The sequence below is a fragment of the Acanthochromis polyacanthus genome, chromosome 10 (assembly GCF_021347895.1).
Source record: "Acanthochromis polyacanthus isolate Apoly-LR-REF ecotype Palm Island chromosome 10, KAUST_Apoly_ChrSc, whole genome shotgun sequence".
Lineage (NCBI taxonomy): Eukaryota > Metazoa > Chordata > Actinopteri > Pomacentridae > Acanthochromis > Acanthochromis polyacanthus.
Genome location: NC_067122.1, coordinates 29,570,433 through 29,593,052, shown reverse-complemented (window position 1 = coordinate 29,593,052; position 22,620 = coordinate 29,570,433). Strand labels below are relative to the sequence as shown.

At 43.9% G+C, this 22,620-nt stretch overlaps 1 protein-coding gene across 3 annotated transcripts in view; it reads left to right on the top strand.

Moving 5' to 3' along the window:
• pigg (phosphatidylinositol glycan anchor biosynthesis class G) overlaps window positions 1–22,620 on the top strand; it is a 182,196-nt gene that overhangs the window by 60,544 nt on the left and 99,032 nt on the right. For all 3 annotated transcript variants that reach the window (XR_007944506.1, XM_051954047.1, XM_051954048.1), the window contains exons 9-10: window positions 12,550–12,953; window positions 16,711–16,902. Coding sequence is in view for 2 of the 3 variants with exons in the window: in XM_051954047.1 (XP_051810007.1) it covers window positions 12,550–12,953; window positions 16,711–16,902 (596 nt within the window). In the remaining variant the exon portion in view is untranslated. The remainder of the gene's footprint in view (window positions 1–12,549; window positions 12,954–16,710; window positions 16,903–22,620) is intronic.

Below are 22,620 nucleotides of genomic sequence, written 5' to 3'. Positions count from 1 at the left end.
CTCGGCCCCCTCCTCCTCCCCCATCTCCGGTGTGTCCCTGCAGAAGATGACCACGGCGGACGATCCACAGTCCTTCTTGGACATGTTCCAGGCGACGGTGGAGGCTTGCGGATGGCCAGCGGTGGAGTGGGCGGTGCGCTTGCTTCCTTTGTTGACGGGGGAAGCTCAGCCTGCCAGCGGCGTCCCGGGGAAGCTTCATGGACATACGGAAGGCGGTTCTCGACAGAATGGGCTTTACGCTGGAGGACCACCGCCGCCGATTCCGGGGCACCAGGCTGGGGACGGGTGACCGCTCGTTCATGTACGCACAGCAGCTGAAGGATGCGGCGGCCAGGTGGCTGCAGCCGGGGGAGACCGCAGGGGTGAGTCGGCTGTTGGAAAAGGTGGTGGTGGAGCAGTTTATGAAGGGGCTTCTGACGGAGATGGGCAACTGGGTGAGGTGCCATCGTCCGGAGGACCTGAGCGCGGCCGTGACGCTGGCCGAGGACCATCTGGCTGTTCATCCGGGGGGGCCAAGGATGGATGCTTCCAGCAATTCCGCCGACGCCGCGCAGGAAGCCGGTGGTCCAGCCGATGGAGGCGCCTCGGGCGCTGGCAGCTCCTGTTCCGGCGCCCCGTATTAACTTTCCCTATGTTCCCTATCCCCGCCAGGCTCCAGCTGCTACGGACGCCGCTTCCAACCCACGGGGGGCTCCTCAAACGTCAGGACAGGAGTGCTGGAGGTGTGGGCAGCCTGGCCACATCCGCCGAGAGTGCCCACTCATGGAGGTTGGCCAGGTGGTTTTGGTTGCCAGCACGCCAGCTCCCTCTCCTGGTCCGGGTGGCACATACAGCGTTCCCGTAAGGATCCAGGGGGGTGTACACTGGGCTATGGTGGATCTGGGCTGTGAACAGTCCCTGATTCACCAAAACCTGGTTCGACCCGGGGCATTGGTGTAGGCATCCTGGGTGAGGATAAGATGTGTGCATGGGGATGTTCACATATATCCTATTGTGCCAGTGGAAATTAGATTTAAGGGAAAAAAGCATATTATAAAGGCCGCGGTTAGCTCCCGCCTTGCGCACCCCCTTATTCTGGGCACGGATTGGCCTGGGTTTCATGGAGCAGTGGAGAAGTGTGTGGGAGTGCGTTCACGAGAGGTAGGGGCGTGTGATATGTGTGCTGTGCTCAGTGGTGACGCGAGGTTGTCCGACACTGCAGAAGGGGAGGGGGAATCCGGGGGGCCTCGGCAGGAGGCTCCACGGGTTCCTGTCCTCCACCCCCTGGAAGATTTCCCTCTGGAACAGTCTCGAGATGATACTCTGCACTCAGCTTTTGACCAAGTGATAAAGATTGATGGTCAGCTGGTGCACCCGGGCACAGCACGTACATATCCACATTTTGCATTGATTAGAGACAGATTATACAGAGTGAATCGTGACACTCAGACACAGGATATAGCCACCCAATTGTTGGTACCAAAGTGCCGCCGGGAAACTGTTTTCCAGGCGGCACATTACAACCCAATGGCTGGTCACATGGGGTATGAAAAATCCCTCGACCGGATTATGGCCCGATTCTATTGCCCTGGCATTCGGGAAGACGTACGCCGTTGGTGTGCTTCTTGTCCCGAATGCCAGTTGGTTAACCAACCGGCCATCCCACGGGCGCCTTTGCGCTCATTACCGCTGATGGACGTTCCATTCGAAAGAATTGGCATGGACCTCATCGGGCCATTTCACCACAGCGCACGAGGATATCGGTTTGTGTTAGTCCTAGAGGATTACGCGACACGATATCCCGAAGCAGTGCCATTGCGCACCATCTCCGCAAAGAGTGTTACTCAAGCACTGTTTCAGGTCATCTCCCGAGTTGGAATCCCCAAAGAGATTCTGACTGACCAGGGCACCTCGTTTATGTCACGAACACTGCGGGAACTCTACGAATTATTGGGCATCAAGTCTATTCAGACTAGCGTGTACCACCCACAGACTGATGGTCTTGTGGAGCGTCTGAATAAAACTTTGAAGACCATGATTCGTAAGTTCATTCACGAGGATAGTTGCAATTGGGACAAATGGCTGGACCCTCTGTTGTTTGCAGTGCGGGAGGTGCCCCAGGCCTCCACGGGATTTTCTCCCTTTGAACTGTTGTTTGGCAGGAAGCCACGTGGGGTTTTAGACCTGGTTAAAGAAAACTGGGAGGAAGGTCCGAGCCCAAGTAAGAGTGAAATTCAATACGTCCTGGATCTAAGAGCAAAACTCCAATCACTGGGGCAGCTTTCACAGGTGAGTTTGCTCAAGGCTCAGGAGCGGCAACAACGCCTGTACAACAGAGGGTCGAAGCTAAGACAATTTTCACCGGGAGACAAAGTGCTTGTATTACTCCCTTCTTCTAGCTCGAAATTACTCGCCAAGTGGCAAGGACCCTTCGTGGTCACACGACAAGTAGGGGAGGTCGATTATGAGGTTGCACGCTCTGACAGGGGAGAAGCGGCACAGATTTACCACCTCAACCTCCTAAAAGCATGGAGAGAGGCTGAGTCGGTTTCGTTGGTGACTGCGGTCGAGGAGAGAGATGAGTTAGGGCCTGAGGTTCCAAAGCCGGGCAGTTCCACCTCACTCCCCTTTGAAAACCATCTCTCGCAGTCCCAAAAATCAGACATTGCCATATTGCAGAAGTGGTTTGCTGATGCGTTTGCTCCCCTGCCAGGGTGTACAGACCTCATACAGCACCACATCGAGACCCCCCGAGGCATGAGGGTTTTTTCACGACCTTACAGACTGAATGAACATAAAAGAAAACTGGTTCAGAAGGAATTGAAAGCAATGCTGGAGATGGGAGTAATAGAAGAGTCCGACAGTGCCTGGTGTAGCCCCATCGTTCTGGTCATCAAGAAGGATGGGTCTATACGGTTCTGTGTGGACTATCGCAGGGTGAATGTGTCACGGTTTGATGCCTATCCAATGCCCAGGGTCGACGAGCTCCTGGATCAGCTGGGCACTGCTCGCTTTTTCACGACGCTGGATTTAACCAAGGGCTACTGGCAGATTCCCCTGTCGCCGGAGTCTAGGGAAAAAACGGCCTTCTCCACTCAGTGCGGTTTGTACCAATTCGTTACGCTTCCATTCGGGTTGTTCGGAGCCCCAGCCACATTCCAGCGTCTCATGTACAAGGTGCTGCATCCACACGCAGCATATGCTGCCGCCTACTTGGATGATGTCATCATTCACAGTAGTAGCTGGACGGAGCATGTGCAGCAGGTGGCCGCAGTGCTGAAGTCCTTGAGACGGACGGGGCTGACGGCCAACCTGAAGAAATGTGCGGTTGGACCGAGGGAGGTACAGTATCTGGGACATCACTTGGGCGGCGGGCAGGTGCGCCCACAGGTGGACAAGACAGCAACAATCGCAGCCTGTCCGCAGCCCAAGTCCAAAAAGAGGTAAGGCGGTTCTTGGGGCTGGCGGGCTACTATCAACGGTTCATCCCCCAAGGGGGGGGCGGTTAGGCCGGACGGCTCCCCCGGCGTACGTTGGGCGGTGGGGATATGTGGCGGTGGGCGGGGGAGAGTCAGCCGCAGGGGAGAGAGGTGTGGAGGAGGGCATGTGGAAGCGGCGTCAGGTTAATTGATGCTGGTGTTACCTATTAGACTGACCTGATTCTCTCTGCAGTAGCAGGCTGGAGGAGAAGACAAAAAGGACACAAACGGAGAGGACAGAGACTGGTGAAGATGTATGGCTGGTGGAAAGGTTACCGGACGAGGTCCTGTGGAATGCCGGGCAGAAGTTAGCGACTGTTTACAGGACGAAGTCCGGTGGAGCGCTGGGCATAAGTTAGAGACTGTTATATTTTGTGTTTGTGATTCAGCCGGTGAATAAAAGCCGTTTGGTACTGCCAGCATGCCGTGGTTATTGCGGTGGGTGGACCCACAGACAAGACATTTGTTACAGATGTCTAGAGTTTCATTTGGAAACAACATACAGAACTAGACCTGTCCACTGACTGAGTGGAGCTTTCTGTGTCATTGTTCTTCTTTAGAATCAGTTTCCAGTTCTGACATGTACGGCTGAATTACTTCAATATTCCAACTTGCCACTGTGTATTGTGGAGGAGTTTTACAGTGTTTGAGTGGAGTTGGTGAGCTGGTGTGCTGAGCTGCAGTGATGCAGATAGATTAGGGGCGGCTGTGGATCAGGTGGTAGAGCGGGTCGTCCAATGATCAAAGGGTCGGCGGTTCGATTCCCGCTCTCCAGTGTTGTTTTTGGCAGCCAATTTAGATTTAGTCTTAGTTTTAGTCTTTTGGACAAAATCCTTATTCTATTTAGTCACAATTTAGTCATTGTGATAGTGATAGTTTTAGTCGACGAAAACTCAAAAAGTTTTAGTCTAGTTTTAGTCTAGACGTATTAGCCTTTTAACAAATTACGCATTATTAACCTCACTGACAAAATGACAGTAGATTCAATGTTCATTACTACAAAAATGCCAACAAAGATATTCCTTCTTCAGGACTTGCGGGTTTATTTTTTGTCAGTTTAGAGTAGGTTTAAGGTTAAGGTTTTGTAGAATAAATATCCTCGTCTATTATTGTTCTACGTCGTTAGAAATAAAAAAAATACCTTTAATTCTGTGTTCTGTAAAGTCAGTGCATTTAATTTACAATGCATTGATTCCATAGAATACAATGTTGATTAACTTGCAATGCCTCAGTAAAATAAATAAATCCTGAATCACGGGGGAACAATTAGATGAAGCATATCGATGTTCTGAAGGCTGGAATGTGAAATCTCTGGTTAGAATGTGGTCAGATGGTTTATATGATGTTATTGTTTTACTTAAAATCTGTTTAAAAGTAGAACAACTCAGGTCCAACTGGTTTATCGCAGTAAGCTTTGAAAGCGGTATTAGAACTTCTCTTGCCGTTTCTGTCTGACCGTCGGACTGAGGCCACAGACTGTCACCAGTTAATCTGATCGTCACACTCTGCCGCAGTGAAGCGATATTTTCACTCCGTTAGGTGGAAGTCCTCATTAAACCGAGAATTTTACTGGTAGATGGAACAGCTGTGAGTCCCAACAGAGCAATAACGACAACGTTAAAGCTGACAAGAAGAACATTTCGGAACAGTTTATTGACGTCTGTGTGTTTTGAACAGGCATCGGTACAGTCACCTATGCTATGCATTGCCGTTGTAACAGCCTCGCTCACTGAATATCACCAGGGCCCAGTATTTCAAACATAATCCACCAGGATTAATCCTGGTGGATTGGATTAAACCCGGATCTGATCCAAAATTGGGTATTTCAAACAGCATTTAATCTTGATAATTTAAAACCAGATTTGGAAATCCAATCCTGCCTTTAATCCAGATTTGAGCTTGTGTTGGGTATTTCAAAACTTCAGTCCCAAATCTGGATCAGTTTTATCCTGAAAAACAACATTAAATTAATCCCACCTCAGAGTAGGATCAGAGTGTGATCCCATGCATTAGTTCCACATATACTCATCGATAGATAGCTTTTACTTACATTTCTCGCAATCATTAGTATAAAAAGATATTTTTAATAAATTAAACCTCTTCATGTACAGTTTTTTTATTGAACAGAAAAAATCCAAATTTCACAATTGTCAGAAAAGTAATAATTCAAACAACAATAAAAATTTCCTCAACCCAAAATTGTACCACCTAAACTTAAAGTTGTCACACTACTTTTCCATTTGCTTTTCCAGTAATTGTATTTTTAACTTGATGTGTTCTTGCTGGAGCAAGGTAAGTTTTATTTGTTCCTTAGCAAGTAGAATTTGCTGGTGTGCTCGCTCAGTTTCCATCTTGAGGAGTTTTTGGTAGGCATGATCCTCATCATAATGCCTCTTCTGGTGATGTAGATCTTCCACCACCTTTACCACATCTGCCTGATGAACCAGCAGGAAGAGTGGTCAGAAGTGCTTTGGTTGATTTGTATTTTTCCTAAAAGTTCTACGAATACTTTTGTTTTCCCTTTGTTTATGTTCAGTAAAGGTACTGGATATCTCACATTTGTCTTATGTTTTTATTTTATTGCACTAGTCTGTGATGTCCTTTTATGAAATGCATCTCTAAATATGAAAGGTCAGTGACAAGGCAATTGTTTAAACAGAGAATTGAAGTAAACATTGACTCCATGCAACAGAAAATATTTTGAATGACTATATAATACTTTTACTTTTGGTATATTAATTTATCAAAGATCTCTGTAGCCTTAAGATCTACAAAACACACATTCTGTCTCCTGTCTGTGACCCTGAAGGCAGGTTGATCCTAGGGGTAGGATGGATTTGAAAATCTCAATCCGAGAGGATCAGGATTATTCTGATCCAATCCAGCAAAGTTTTGAAATACCGGGATAGAAGATCCGTGGATCAGGAAAGTGGGATTTGGAAATCTAGATCAATTTAATCTGGATTTAATTTTTTGAAATACTGGGCCCAGTTGATTGAAACCATCCATTAACGTTTTCGTCCAGTCTCGTCTCTTGAACGAAAACTAGCACACGTCTCGTCATGTTTTGGTCATCAGAGAGCCGCGTTTATTTCGTCATCGTTTCGTTTTCATCATGAAAAAAGGGGTGTCAACGAAATAATTTCGTCATCGTCATCGTTAATGAAAACAACACTGCCGCTCTCGCCTAGTCATATGCTGCATGCTGAAGTTTCCTTGGGCAAGATTCTGAACCCCGAATTGCCTACCAGTGACTGTTCCACTGGTGTATGAATGTATATTGACTGATGTTGCAGGTTGATTAGCAACCTGCACATTAGTGTGTGAATGTGTGTGTGTCTGGGTGAATGGGAACAATTGTTGTAAAGCGCTTTGAGTACTCTGATGAGTAGAAAAGCGCTATATAAAAACTTGCGCATATATAAAAGCGCAAGTCCATTTACCATTTAGATGAGTTTTAAGGGGTTAAATCAATGACTGGAGAAAGACTTTAATTTTCAAAGAATTGATATTTGGCATCTGTGTATCAATAATGATTCAATACAGGAGGTGATACAAAACACTGCACTGTACAGACGCTACCAGTCAAAAGTTTGGACACACCTTCTCATTCAGTGCTTTTTATTTATTTTTATTGTTTTCTACATTGCAGATTACCGTATTTTCCGGACTATAAGCCGCTACTTTTTTCTCACGCTTTGAACCCTGCGGCTTATACAACGATGCGGCTAATGTATAGATTTTTATGTGTGAGCTTCATGCCATCATTAAGTTTAGCCTCGTCACATCAGACCAATAAAATTACCAAACAGGTCACAGTGGACCATTGACACTGTTCGAATTAAATCAAACACACAATAAATTCTTCAGTCATTCTGCGCTTCATGCACACACTCTCATCATGGAAAACACGAAGAAATGCGCATGATGCAGCTGTTGCAGGCCAAGCCTGCTCTCCTATAACCTCAGCAGGTTAAAGGTGTGTGTGTGTGTGTGTGTGTGTGTATGACGTGAGGAGGAGCACTGCAGCTGTGTGTGAGTGTTTGTGTGTGTGACGTGAGGAGGAGCGCTGCAGCTGTGTGTGTGTGTGTGTTGCAGACACGAGTGTACAAATGGAGGCAGAGCGAAATGCACCACGATCATATACAATACAATAAAAAACTTAAAGATAAGTTTTAGTGCTAAGCTACCCGAGGCTGCCCAACCGCGGTTCGGCGGCCGACAGAATCGGGTCGGTAACACAGCTTTTAAGTTAAAGGCAATTGATCTGTCTGTCGAAGAAGGAAATAGAGCTGCTGCACGTTTGCTTGGCATCAATGAATCAACGGTGAGACGTTGGAGTTGGCAGCGTGAACTGACTCAGTGTGTTTCACTGCCATGTTGCAGACACTGTTCGCAAAAAAAGTGAATTTAATTATAAGTTAAATAAAATCTTTCTGTGCAAATATCTCATGTTACAACGTGGACACCTGCGGCTTATAGTCAGGTGCGGCTTATATATGTACAAAACTTTTATAGAAAAATTTAGTGGGTGGGGCTTATATTCAGGTGCACTCAATAGTCCGGAAAATATGGTAACACTTGTTTGTTCACGACATACTTCAGTAAGTATTCTTTCATAGTTTAGATGTCTTCAGTATTGATCTATAATTTAGAAAATTCAGCACCCTCCATAATTATTGGCACCCCTGGTTAAAATGTGTTCTTTAGCTTCTAATAAATTCAGTTTTTTCTAAATAATATAGGACCACAATGAAAAAAAAAGAGGAAAATCCAACTTTTAATTCAAGTGCATTTATTCAGTGGGGAAAAAATTACACATAAAGAAATAATTCTTTTACATCAAATCATGTGTGCCACAATTTTTAGTACCCTTGATATTAATACTTTATACAACCCCCTTTTGCCAACAAAATAGCACCTAAGCTTCTCCTGTAATACATTTTTCTACAGTTTTCAGTGTGAGAATATGCTTCTGCAATTAAAATTGAATTTATTTTAAGGCTTTCAACACATCTTAACCAGGGGTGCCAATAATTACGGAGGGCGCTGTAATTCAATGAAAACTGCTGAATGAGAAGGTGTGTCCAAACTTTTGACTGGTGGTGTATTTTGTCCTGCTCCTACTGTTTAATGTAAGGTAACCCCACAATCTGGTCCATTGTGTTTCATTCAAAACCTTGAAACTAATCCACCTGCTGAAGCCTACAGAGCTCATTAATTTTGTTTGTTTAAAGCGATACAGCTACTGTTTGCCTCTTTTAAGCGATAATTTGCCGAGCTGCTTCTTTGCTGGCACCAAAACTTCCCTTGACTCCCTCAACAGTGAGTGGACCCGAGTCACCAGATATTAATATCCTACAAGTTTCATACAGTTGAAGCAAGACAGGAATATAATTTGGTCCATTCGAATGTCAGTGAATGAACAGTGACTACCTCCTCCACTTGCAGTGAGCGGAGGAGGTAGTCACTCTTTTCCACTTTTACTGTGGCTATTCAGTTAAATCTGATGACTAACTCGAATCACAAATGTGCGATATATTGCTAAGGCATGCACATTGCGAGTTTTAAAAAAAAGCTGAAAAGTTTTGAACTGGAAAAAGAACTGGATTGAAGAATTAGAGTTGTATCAATGGGTGCAAGTGATTCTGTATAAATGCAGCTTTTTAAGTAATCCTTCCATTAAGTATGTATTCTATCTGCTTTGAAACCATGCCGTGGGAATGCAAAGGGCTTACTCTGTGAAGGAAAACATTAGGAATTGTTGCTTTTCAGATTTCACAATTTGCCAAGCACTGGAGGAGAGAGACTAGAGCTGGGAGCAGTGGTGCTGGAAAAACATATTATAGCTTTATTTGGGCCATGACATGTTTTATCTGAAAAACAAAGAAGTCGTAGGCATACAGGACATCAATTCTGTTCTCAGTAATGCAGGGATGACTTACAGTTTTATACACAGAATGAATGAACAGACTGTATTTAACCCAAGTCGTGACTCCAACCTGAAACATTTGCAGCAGAATTCAGCAGCATCCAAGGTTTTTAATCTGGAAGACATTCATAAAAACTTGGAAACACAAAATATGATTATCGAAAGTTTCATTAAAACTAGCCTAGATCCTGTTAATGAATGAAAATATATGCTGCCAAGATTTTCAGTTTGCAAATGCGGCACAGTTGAGATATTTTTTTTTATTCTTCTGTTTTTTGGCCTTAGCAGCCAGAACCCAATATTTAATGTTGCAGCTTGCTGTAAAAAAGTCAACAGGGATGTGTTTGAAAGCTGCCTACAATAAAATCTGTAGATTTAAAAGAGGAGAAACGGCTCTGAAGCAGCCCGGTCCCACTGTGAAACCACCACTGTAGCCTGCAGGTACTGAACGTAGCAGCCCAGCTTCTCTTTGTTATGGAGGTGAGTGCAGGCTAAGATGTATGTCTGTTGATCATCGGCCTGAAATATTGCTGCTGAGGTAAGAGGTTGGCTGAACTCCGTTTGAACTTGTTTTGCACCGACTAAAATAATTTGCATACAAGTGTGCAATTGGACAAACACCAATCTTAAAAATGGGATGGAAGCATCCAAAAGAGACGGATGGCAATTTATGAATGACAGCTCATGGTCACTGACTGCACTGCCAAGACAATAAATGACTGCTGTGCATCATGTAGTACCATGCCATGAATAATGTTATGCTTTCCCCCAAAATATCTGTCTATTCATCAGAAACAGTAGTGTGAGAAATGTATCTAAAATTCAAATGTGAGCAGCATATGCGTCAGTACACACAATTTTCTTTTCGGTCTGCTTGGGTAGAGCACATATAAGTGGCTGCAAATGTTATTATGAAGTGCACGGGTCATTTAATGAGTGTCAAGAGATGAGACTTTCAATATCGAAGTACATCGGTATGAATCGCCAAAGCAGTAGTTTGATCCAGCTAATTATCCCACTGAGAGTTATGATGCCACAGCTCAGAGGTGGGCGAGGTGAAAGTAGGTAGAGTGTGTCATCAGGGATGTGTGGTTGTTGTAGCCTCTTCTGAACTGCGTCACAGTAAAATGAATTTGATAGATCTGAGGTGCAGACAGCTTCAGTCAGTCTGTTACTTTTGACCACTAATATAGTAATCATCTCAGGTGGAGATCTGAAATCTTTATTGACATCGTGGCATGTACTTCTTGGGATGAGACCAATCTGCAGTACTGTACGTCTTCTCTATTTGTATATTTGTCACACTTAAATATTCCAGATTATCAAGCTAATATTTAATATTAGACCGAGATGACCCACAAAACACAAAATGCAAGTTTTTCAATTAAGATTTATTAAAGAATTTGAAAACCCCTTTGAAAAAGTAATTGCCCCCTTAACCCTAATAACTGGTTGCTCCCTTCGCAGCAACAAGTGCAGTTAACTGTTTGTCATAGCCCATTGTCAGTCTTTTACATCACCATGGAGGAATTCTGGTCAACTTTTCTCTGTAGAATAGTTTGAATTATGCCAGATAAGATGGTCCTTCAAGGCCTTCCCACAGCATCTCTGTTATGACTCAACCACTAGGGTCAGCTGGGCGTAACAAAGCAACCTGATGTCATTGGTTTGGTAAAGAAATTTATTGCTCAGTGACAGACGTAACACAAAAGTGGTCAAACAAAGGAAAACAGGGCTGGTGGATGTTGCCAAATCAAAGAACCAAATAAAACCAAAACAAAGGCTAACAGAGCTCTTAAACTAGCTAAATGCAAACGTAACAACTAAACTCCTTTGTCAAACCTAAACACTGTAGCAACACCCACCACAAACAACAGGAACCAATACAAACGAGTGCAAAGTACGCATAATTACGTAAATGAAACTGGTGCCTGAAAGCACATTTTCTTTCAAGAGACAATATACAAAGACACAAGTCACAAGTAGCTTCTCACCGAATTAGCAGACTGCTAACAGGACTACAGTCTTCATCAAGACTGGTAACTCCTCACCAGATTAGCAGTCACTAACAGAAGCTATGTTCTGAGTAGCCAGCCCTCAGTGGCTATGGAACCTACAGAACGCAGACCGAACACACAGACACGAACGGTACCAAGGCAAACTGATCACACTAAATCTCAGCCGCCTGACTGAAAGTTTGGTTGCAGATTTATATCACAGGTGTGGCGATGGTTGGGATCATGTGGGAGGAGGAGTTGTGGTGGTTGGTGGGATCTGGATCTCGGTCTTCAACCAGCTGTTAACAATATAGTCTCCAAAATCCATCCCAACACACAGAAGCTCTACAAAGTCCATTACCAACCACATGACGAGCAGAGGATGCAACAATTTCAGTTGGGTTCAAGTCCATACTTTGACTTGGCCACTCCAAAACCTCAGTTTGGTGCCTTTTAAGCCACTCAGAGGTGCACTTGCTTGTGTGTTTCAGGTCATTGTCTGCACAAACCATTTGTACTTGTGGTTCTCTGAGCCTTAGCAATGGCTTTGTAGCCCTTTCCAGACTGATGAAAGTCAATGACTTTGCTCTGCATCTGTTCTTGAATCCCTTTAGAACGTGGCATCATGTGCTGCTTTTTGAGACCTTTAGCTCCTTCATAATAGCAGACAGGTTCTATTTAGTGATGTTTAAATTCAATAAGCCTGGCAGTAATCATATGTGGGTGTAGCTAGTGAGACTGAGCACAGTTGTCAAATGAATTTAGTCATTTGGTAGATTGGTGGCCAAGGGGGCAATTACTGTTTCAGATAGGACAAGATGGACTTGACAGCATTTTCCTTCAAAAAATAAAATAATTAAAAACTGCATTTCGTGTTTTCCTGGATTTTCTTTTTCTTATAAAATTGTGACACATATGCAAAAAGAGGATATGTGTAGGAAGGCAAACATTTATTTCTTCACAGCAATGTATCTGCACAATAACATGAAAATATATTCTTTTATTTATGAGACATCCAGCTGGGAAGGAGATGAGCAGATGAGGGAAATATACCCACATTTTTGTCAGAAGTAAACATGTATCTCATGCTGTGCAGCTTTTTGACAATTGTTCACAGTTTGCTCTGAAGCTTCTTTTCTAACACACTTTTCTTCTCTCATAGTCTCCGCTGAGGAGCAGTGGCGATGAGTGGTCGCTGTCGGAGCTGGATGTTTTGCTGCTCGCTGGCACCATTGGCCACACTCTCAGCTTGGCGGCCAGCAGTTTTGTAGAGGAAGAGCACCAAACCTGGTACTTTCTGCTCAACACGCTCTGCCTCGGCGTCTTCCAGGATGTCTGCCGCAAGTACTTTAGAGAGCAGAGAGGCTCTGGAGAAGAAGAAGAGCATGTTCTCCCTTCCAAAGACTGCCATGCCTCTGATCACCCCAAAGCAGAGATTTACTCAGAGAAGTGGCTAGCTTTAGCCACTCCACCCTTCACTCTGGTCTGCTGCAGGCTGCTGCGATCCCTCAACCAGACAGGGGTGCAGTGGGCTCATCTTCCTGACGTCGGGCATTGGCTTAACAGGTTGGCCAATTTTCTGAACGCAGTCAGTAAAATTCTGTAGAAACACAGATACAGTAAGAGTTCTTCTAATGTGGAGCTCCAGAAAAGGTCTTATTTGGTAAATACTTGAATTTGATTTAACTAAACAAATAATAAACACAGAAAATATTTAGAAAAGTAGTTTTTTGGAGTCACTTTACCTGACAGTAGTGTCACCATCAGTGCCTTGCTGCTCACCCCTCAGTCAGTCTGATGCCCCCAGGCTACGAGCAAGCTGGGAGCTGCTACCATTCGTAATGAATTTATATTTTACTAATTGGTTTCTTCTGGCTGGAAAAGACATAAACAAGTGGCAATAGACAGTTAACCATTATGATAGAGATGTTACTGCTGAATTCTAACCATTTCTACATTTTTAGGAATATTTTGGCCAAAAATAACAAGTTCAAAAGTATTCATAGCCTTGGAGTTGTTAAAACTGTTTGATCAAATGCATTTTCTACATCATTCCAAATGGTCGTGGTAATGTCTAGAGCTAACTATACAACTACAGATGCAGTAGTTCTCCAGTCAGTTCCTAATTAACTGCAAGTCCTGGCCAAAAGCAGTGAACTTAAGGAGCTTGTTATCAGGGTCCATCATTAAGAGAAAGTTGCACATTCTGGCTGCTCACAAGTTGGGTAAAAGCTGTATCCAAGTGTTTTCAAGTGGCAGTGGCGACAGTGCAAAGCAGAGTCTAAAAGCACGAGGAGTTCCACACTGTGAAAATGTTGACAGGGTGGTCAGAAGCCAAAATGGACCCCTGTGCTGCCAAGAATGGTGGTGCAAGAGGCCACGAAGAGCCCTGGGAGCGTCACCAAGACCTTCCTGATGAATCTGAGCAGTTCTGTTACCAACATCTAAAGTAGACGCTCCAGCAGACACTGAATAAGGCCGCAGTTGAAGGAAGACTCACCTTCTCAAGGCTCATCTGGACAGAGAAGAGGGCTTTTGGGCAGTAGTTCTGTAGTCGCATGACATGAAAATGAAGTTGTTTGGAGACAGGAAGTTGACTTTTCCTGCCTCTTGTTTGGTAAAAGAAAGGAGAAACATTCAGCAACAAAAACACCGCCCAACTGTCAGATACGGTGGTGGGGATGTAATGCCTTGTGGGTGTTTTTAAGCCAGTGGCCCAGACAGCCTTGTCAGAGTAAATAGCATCATGACGAAAGAGGAAGACATCAAGATTCAGAAGGAAAACATCAGGCAGTCGGCAGAAAAACTTCTTGTCCTTGGGCAGCTTTTGGCCTTCCAACAAGACAGTGGTCTGACACAAGCAGCCTCAGTGGATAAGAAATAGCTCAGAAAACAACAGCAACATTTTTAGAAAAAAGAAAAGAAAACATATAAATCGTTTAAATCTTACTTATTTAAGTCTTACAGTCTTTTGTCACTTATTTAATTAATTTTCAGCCTGAAGAAACTTTTGGTCCAGGCTGAAATTTACCATGAAAGAAAATTTGGCTTCTAAAAGTCAGTGTAGTAAGCTGTAAATGCTGTCTCTGACAGATTATCACCTTCTAAAGCTAATGTGGCAAATATATCAGCAAATTAATTTGGATTTACCTTGGCATTCATTTGTAGTCATGTTTCTGATCATTTAATTAATTTAAGTTCAACATTCCCATTATTTCTGCTCAGTTTTGGTCTCCACCAACTCCAAAGCATATTATCTGGCTCTTCAGCTGCTAAATACTTAACGTAGTGAACAGCTTTTTGACTGACAGCAGATGTCTGTAATCCAAGCAGTGAAATTGTAGCTGTAAAACCAAAACACTAAGCTAAAAGATGCTATTAAACTCCAGATAGTTGTGGGAAACTGCAGGGTTCACTGGTTACAAGTGAAGCCTTTCATCTCACACAGTCTTCTATTCCCTTGTTAAATCATACATATTAATTTGGGCGTCTTTAACTCAGGGAGGCCACTGATGCTCCCCAGCTAGTCTTCTCTGTTGGCTTGTGAGCAGGGATTGTTTTACAAGGCAACAAAGCGAGGAGAGAATGTTAACAGCAGCAGCTACTTGGTTGATTCAGAATTATCTTGGCAGCGTTATGATTCCTAAGATGTTCCTCAAGAGAGAGACACACAACTCTATGAATAGCTAAAAGATGGAGTGGTGGTGCTGTAGCTTTCTATTAATCAACACAACAGAGCTGGACGCGTAAAGTGATGATCCTGAAGTTCAGAAGTGCATCTGAAATCTGTTAAATGCAAGCAGAAATTCCTCCGAGTGCACTGGCTGGATTCCTTTTAGCTCGAGACAAACTTTACAGTTTTACCCTCACAGCTGCTAAGGCTCCACGACAACAGTGTGATGTTTGTTCTGACAACCGATATGTAATGTGGGGTTGTAATGAACACGAGGCTGCCAGCAGAGCGGAGGACTATTAGTCTTGTGGTATAGTGTATAGTATATTTGTCTTTTTTTATGTGGATATGTGGCGACATGAAGGTGACAGGATATAACAAGAACTCGTTTTCAACACAGCTACACACGAGGGCAAGAGACAAGAAGAATATGTGGAAAACTCAAGGTTTTTGTGCAAATCCAGCTGAATTAAAGCAAACAGGCTTCTTTCACTGTTTAAATACAGAAGTTGACAAGTCACATGGGGGTAGATTCATTATAAAAAGGCAGAGGGACAAAGACAATACACTCAGTAGACTGGAATACAATGCGGCGACAAGATTTTCCGTCTTCATTTGTCTTCACGCCTACACAGAAGAGTAACAGATCAATACAACAAGTTCATTGCTGTTCTCTGGGGAAGATTGAAAGCTTTGGGAAATATAGGATGTCGCCCACTGTAGTAGACATAATGAAAGTGGTTGAGTGAAATGTATATATACGGGGAAATTTCACTAAGCAATGATTTGGTCATTGCAGTCATTTCAAAAAGGAGGTATAGAGGCTAAACACAAGGCTTTTCCTGTGACATTGAAAACATTTTAATATGTTTTTCTGCCTGACAAGCTGACAAGACCATCCACTTAGCATTTTTTTTTCTTAGATTCAAGAAGGGAAAATAGCCTTCTGTGATTGCTGTAGGAAAACCGTGATTTCTCAGCAAGACTGTGAGTGGTTCAGAGCCATTAATATTCTGACAACAGCACGGTGCTAGGGGATTATGGTTTGTTCTTTAACATGCATCACATTGTGGAATAGAGATGTGCATTCTGACCTTTTCCCTGTCCGGTGTTGCCCTTTCTTCTTACCTGCACTGCCTGTTGCTTGGATAATGAGATCTAGGTTGCGTTACGCCTCGTCTTGTCTCAAAATACCGAACTTCCACTGCTGTCTGATCCAGCCAGTGGCTAAATGCACAGCTTCTATTCAACTTTGATATGTCCTTTGAGGTCTTATTATTTCCTGTCTGTGTTCAGTGTGGCGTAATTTCAGACTGTATTGCCTTAAATCCAGTGAACAATTGAAGATCTGTGCTTTTTTAAAATTTAAACTGATGCTGGAGGATATGACTGACAGTGTTTCATCTCTTCTGAAAATCTCAGTTTATTTAGTAAATTCTCAGCTTTAGCGTTTGGGCTTTCTTTTTGATTGATTAAACCGAATGTGTTTTTGCTCATACTTTATTTAGGTCTAAGTAAAGCGAAATGAGAAATTGCTTTATACAAACATGTTAAATATGAATGAATTTCAGTTCAAAATTTCAAAAGAACCTCTTCGGATTAGAGTGCAGGGTGTGTTGTTTCACCCCATGACTTTTTGTCTCTTTCTAGCTCCGAACACAAGACGGTCCTCTCCCTGCTGTCAGCTTTCTGTTTGGTTCTTATCTACCTCCTGGTTCAAAGACGTTGCTCGTGGGTCTCCAAGGTTGCCCTCGCCCTCGGACTTTTGGGTGTCTACAGCTACCGGGCAGCTGTCGGCAATGTCTTGTTTCCCTGGCAACACTCCAGCCGAACTACGTCCAAGTAAGTTTTTGTGAACCATGGTGCTGTAATTTCTTTCAGCCTAGCAGTTGGCAAACTGCAGTCCTCTGATAGTTGCGTGATTTAATGTGCACAGTTTGCGTTGTCATGCGGACGAGCGTGCAGGTTGGAATGCTGCATGTTACATCTGAGAAGACAAACACTTAGGCCACATCATTATCTGTCATGATGAACTGCTGTGCTTTTTTTGCTTTACATCTCCCTCCAGTAAATCTCCCTGACCCAGTGTCCCTTCAAGTGCTAAAAAAAAAAGTCTTCCAGCGTCTTAAATTAAATTAATTGCATTGGAAGGGGCGTCAAGCGATCTATGACTGTTGATTTAAATCAGCAGTCAGTATGAATTGCGGTAGTATCAACAGGCCTTTTCTCCTCCAGTACACAGCCACATCCCCACCCACTCCTCTGGTCCTCTGTAACTGATGAAACTATTTCCACAACACAGAGCCGGAAGCCGGCTAATCAGAGTACTAAGTATAGAGAAAACATAAAACCATGCAGGATATTAGAGTAATTTTTGTACTAAGTTTTGCAAGTTTGCTTTTCATTTGGATTGGAGATTAACTATTTTTAAGTTTTCATGACTGAAATACAAAACCCTGCATTTTCTCAGTAAAAGTTGCCAAATGTGCAAAACTTGAAGGAGCGTTCACTTTTGTGGTTTTTGAATAAAATTTCTCAACTGTTGGATGGATTGCCATGAAATCTGGTGCAGACATTGAAGCTTGAGTGTGTAATTTATTCCAGTGGCATTTTTGTTATGTTTGTGAAAAGTCTGTTTACTTCCCAACAGCAATCAATAAATTAGATGCTCTGCTAATAAAAAGAAAAATGTCTGTTATCTGTAGCAGTCACAGGCCTGTAAAAAGCCTGTACGATCAATGATGCTCTGGAAATGATTTAATGGTCTTCTAACTACATACCTGCCCACCTGCACTCAAGTCTTGCACTCATTATCTGTCACAGGAGTCTCCCACAATGCTTTTTGGACACATTGCTTGAGTGAAGGAGCTGCTACCACAAAAATGACAGAGTGCAGCCACATTTTACGGTTTCACCTAAACCTGCAATATGTTGCATTGATAACAGGCTGGATGTTTGCATTCATTTCTGTTTGTGTGTCTTTAAGTGCTCTTTGTGGTTGTGTCCTCTTCGACATTCATTGTGACAGCTTTACATGTTTCTGTCTACAGCTGTGAACTACAGTTTACACACACTTGGAAAAGCCATGCATATCATTGCATTTCCAATGACCCCTATAACCCTTAATTTTCTTTGTTTTTTTCATAAATTTATTATCGGTATCCTTGAAATTTGACAAAATCTGCTGGATCAAAAATACACATACAGTAATGCTAGCATTTAGTTAAATGTCCTTTGGTTATTTTCACCTCAATCAGGCTCTTTTGGGAGCCATCCTCAAGCTTCTGTTTGTATCTTTGACCACTCCTCTTGACAGAATCTGTGCTTTTTTGAAAAATTTGTTGGTTTTCTGACACGAACTGAGAGTCCATAAATTCCCGATGGGGTTTAGGTCAGGACTTTGGTGAGATTAGTCTAAAACCTTAATTCTAGTTGGATTCAATCATTTCTCTGCTACTTTTGATGTGTGTTTGGGGTAATTGTCTTGTTTGTCCAACCTACTGGCTGGTGATTTTAGGTTTTCCTGAAGAATGTGGAGGTAAACTTCCTTTATATTGTTCAGTTTACTTTGTGTACAGCATCAGCTACACTGGAAGCAAAACAGCCCCAGAGCATAATGCTGCCACCACCATGCTTGATGCCAGGTCTGGTGTTCTTGGGGTTAAAAATCTCTTCTTCTGTCCTGTGAACATATTTCTGGTCATTGTTGCCAGATAGCAAAATTTTTGTTCCATCTGACCACAGAACTTTCCTAAGACTATTTCTTTGTCCATGTGATCAGCAGTCAAGCCAAAAGTCAAAGTCAGCTTTATTGTCAATTCTTTAATATGTATATGACATACCAATAATCGAAATTCCGTTACTCTCTCTTCATGCAACAGTAGACATTAAATAAACACTTAGAAGGTTCTGAGTTTTAAAAAATTGTATAAATTGTACAATGTATTGTACAAAATAAGATATAAATGTCACAATTCCCCGTTGCCAGCGCTGATTGAGCTGATCAGGAGCAGCTGGGGAGAGACAGCTGAGAGCAATAAACCAGCAATCAGCTCAGCATAAAAGCCTGGCTCTCCTCAGTCTCCTTTGCTGGATCATTGCAACTGACGCTGCACTCCGTACTCCACACTCTGCACACTGGACGCTATAAGCTACTCGCCGTTTTCATTCCCTTCGTCGTTTAGACTCTGTTCATGCTTCATGCCGGATGTACATCACTCTCTGACTGTACGCTACACGCCATATGCCACACTCCGTCTCCCAAACCCTGGACTGCTGTGAGTTACCTTCCCCTCGTGTTTAATTTAGTTTATTAATCCTCCACGGCCATCTGGACCGTCGCCCTTTGTTTAGTTTTGGTTTAGTTTTTATTGTCCAGTTAATTTCTTCGTGCCTCCCACGAGGAGTGTTTTTCTGTTTGTAATTGTATTCCTTATATTTTTGTATATTAAATCGCAATTAATTCACCTGCCTGCCTGTTTTCGCCTGCTGCTTGGATTCACATCATCAGATCGTGACAGAATGATCCAGCCGCCTTTGAACCCAGCAGGCGTCATGTCTAGCTCTCTGAATTCTCCCTTGGAGAGTTTCTGCTCCCTGTCCCTTAGTCTACTGGTCTCTGAGCTAGTTAATCCACCCGTCTCTAGCGTTGCACACAGTAGCCAACCCGACCCTATTTCTCCGCAAGCCACGGCGCCATCTGCCAAGAGGTCTGGCTGCCGAAGGCGAAACGTCAGGAGGCGTCGTGGCACACCGGTTTCAGCTCCGGAGGAACTTTATTCCTCCCATTGGCCCGCCTTCTGTCTCTGTGGGGGCCATTGGCCCGCCTTCTGTCTCTGTGGGGGCCATTGGCCCGCCTTCTGTCTCTGTGGGGCCCAAGGAGTCCAATCCTAGCCCAGGTCAGCCATTGTCCAGTCCATCTCAAGTTCAGTCCGGTTCTGGCCCAATCCAGTCCCCAGTCCAGACCCCTGCTCTGCCCCCGGAGGGGCTCCCGGCCCTGGTTCCAGCTCCGCCCCCGGAGGGTCCGCCGGTTCCAGCTCCGCCCCCGGAGGGGCCGCACTGTCACCTGTTTCCAGTCCGGCCACCGGCCCGACCCCCGGAGGGGTTCCACCGGCGCCGGTTCCCAGTCCGGCCCCCGGCGGGTCCTCGTCGATCCAGCTGCCGGTTCCCTGTCCGGCCTTATTGTATTTATGCTATTTATTATTTTTAACATTTCAACACATACCCATCACCTAATTTCCATCAAGCTACAGTAATAATGAACATTTACTGCAAATCAGTGTAACTTCTGCTGTTGCCTTTGAGAGACCAGTTAAGAAATGTGGGGCTTCACCTTGGCAAGTACCATTCTCATGTCATTTTCACAGCAAAGTCTGTTCCTTTTCTTTGTTTTTATGTCCAGCATCCTCGAAAAGGATTGGTCGCAAAGATATATTGTAACAAATGGTATAAAAATTAAAAAATAAAACAAACACAGCTGGTTTTATGAGTGTTTAACCAATGGTGTGTGGTTTGCCCTGCTTTGCGATCAGGTAAGCAACTTTGTATGATGCTGTGAGGATCGATTTGTTGATAGGTACAAAGCTGAGAGCAGGCAGAGTAGCCTTTTCATTGAATCTCGCTCTCTTCACCTTGAATTCAGCAAGCGTTGTGTTCTTGTACTCCCCATCTCCATGCAGCTTATGGAAATGTTCCTTAAGTTTTGCGGGGCTAGACTAGAATTGCTTAACTTGGCATTGCAAATCATGCAGATAGGACGCTGACTCCCATCACGTTCCGTTATACATGTGAATCCGTATTGTACATATTCGTCCGACCATTTTCTTTCATTCCTCAACATAGTTAGTATTGCGGCTAACTTTTAAAGATAAAAACAATCGGCCGCAGTGGGCTGAACACAGGAGAAAGTTGTTGACGCGCACTCCACGTTTCCGTTTTAATTTCTCTCATCTTTATTTTAATTTCAAATCCATTGCTCAGGGTAAAAAACTTAAAACAACACCATAAAATTGCGGTCAACGAAAGGTTTCGCTCCCACTGCTCACCCCACACCATGTGCCACAATCGACACCTGAGGAGACCAGCTGAGTGCCATCATAATCAACACTGATCATGCCGAAAGTGACCCGCCCCTCACCTGTCCGTCAATGAGAGGTGCATATACATACCACAGCGCTCACATATGGCTCCTACATACCGGCCCCTAATTATTGTAAACAATAATTACACAACTAACAACCTGTAGGAGACAAAACAGAAAATTAGCAAGATAGCAACATTACATTTAAAATATCCCTTACTCAACCCAGATCTGTGGCAACAAATCCCACTGATCATTCAGATGGGATGAATTTCAGTCCGAGTCCATTCACATATAAGTGTCCATGTTAATACAAGATGTCTACATAGAGTCAATATAGTTCTTCTGGCTCCTCCGCCTCCTGAAGAAGACACACCTTGGTGATGGGCCTGTCCAGGTAGCTGCTCCGAGTCTTAATGCGGATTCGACGAACAAGTCCTCCCTTGTCAGGGTCAGCCTGCACAACCCTTCCTGTAATCCATGAGTTGCGTGGAGCAGAGTCATCCATGATGATAACGATATCTCCAGGAATAAAGTTCCATCTGGTGCCCTGCCACTTCTGGCGCTCCTGAAGCTTTGGCAAATACTCCCTTACCCAGCGCTTCCAGAACAAGTCGGACATATATTGAACTTGTTTCCATCGTCGACGGACATATATGTCCTCCCTTTGGAACACTCCTAGCGGCAATGAAGGTTTTGACTTAAGCAGCAGCAGATGGTTTGGGGTAAGTATCTTTGAGACCCGATTTGCCACAAATATTTTGAACCTTGAGGTTTCATTTCTGATATACTTGTCATGATCCTCCTGCTCTGGTGCTCTGGCCTAATCAGCCAAATGAGGAACGGCTGTGCAGAGAGCACAGCTGGCAACACTCACAATCACTGCAGTATAAAGGCCAGCCTTTCCGCAGAGTTCTCTGCCGGCTCATTGTCTCACCCTCCCTGCTACTCTTGCGTCCTGCCGTCCGCTTCTCTCTGCACTCCATTGCTGCACTTCACTCCCCGGACTCTGTTTTCCCCCCTTGGACTCTGTCTCAATTGACTCTGGACTGGACTCAGTAAGCCTCCTTCCCCTTTTGATTTAACTGAGTTTTTTGTTGTATTTAACCTCTGTCTTCAGGTCCGTTTTCTGTTAGATTAGTCTGTTTGTTTAGTTAATTTCGTTGCTGTTTCCCACCTGCTTCCTTATTTAGAATCTGTTTTGGTTTCCGTATTAAATCCTTTGAATCTTATCTTCCTGCGTCTGCCTGCTGCTTGGGTTCTCATGCCAGTTGTATGACAATACTTAAGCACAGACATACTATCAGTCCAAAAAACTGACTCCTGCAGTGGCATTTGCAGCTCCTTCCTCCACAACTTGTCCATTCTGCTTGCAACCACTGTAGCCATCAACTCCATGCGAGGGATGGTGATAGATTTTAATGGAGCAACACGTGCCTTACCCATTATAGAAGCACAGTGCACCTGTCCATAGATGCTAC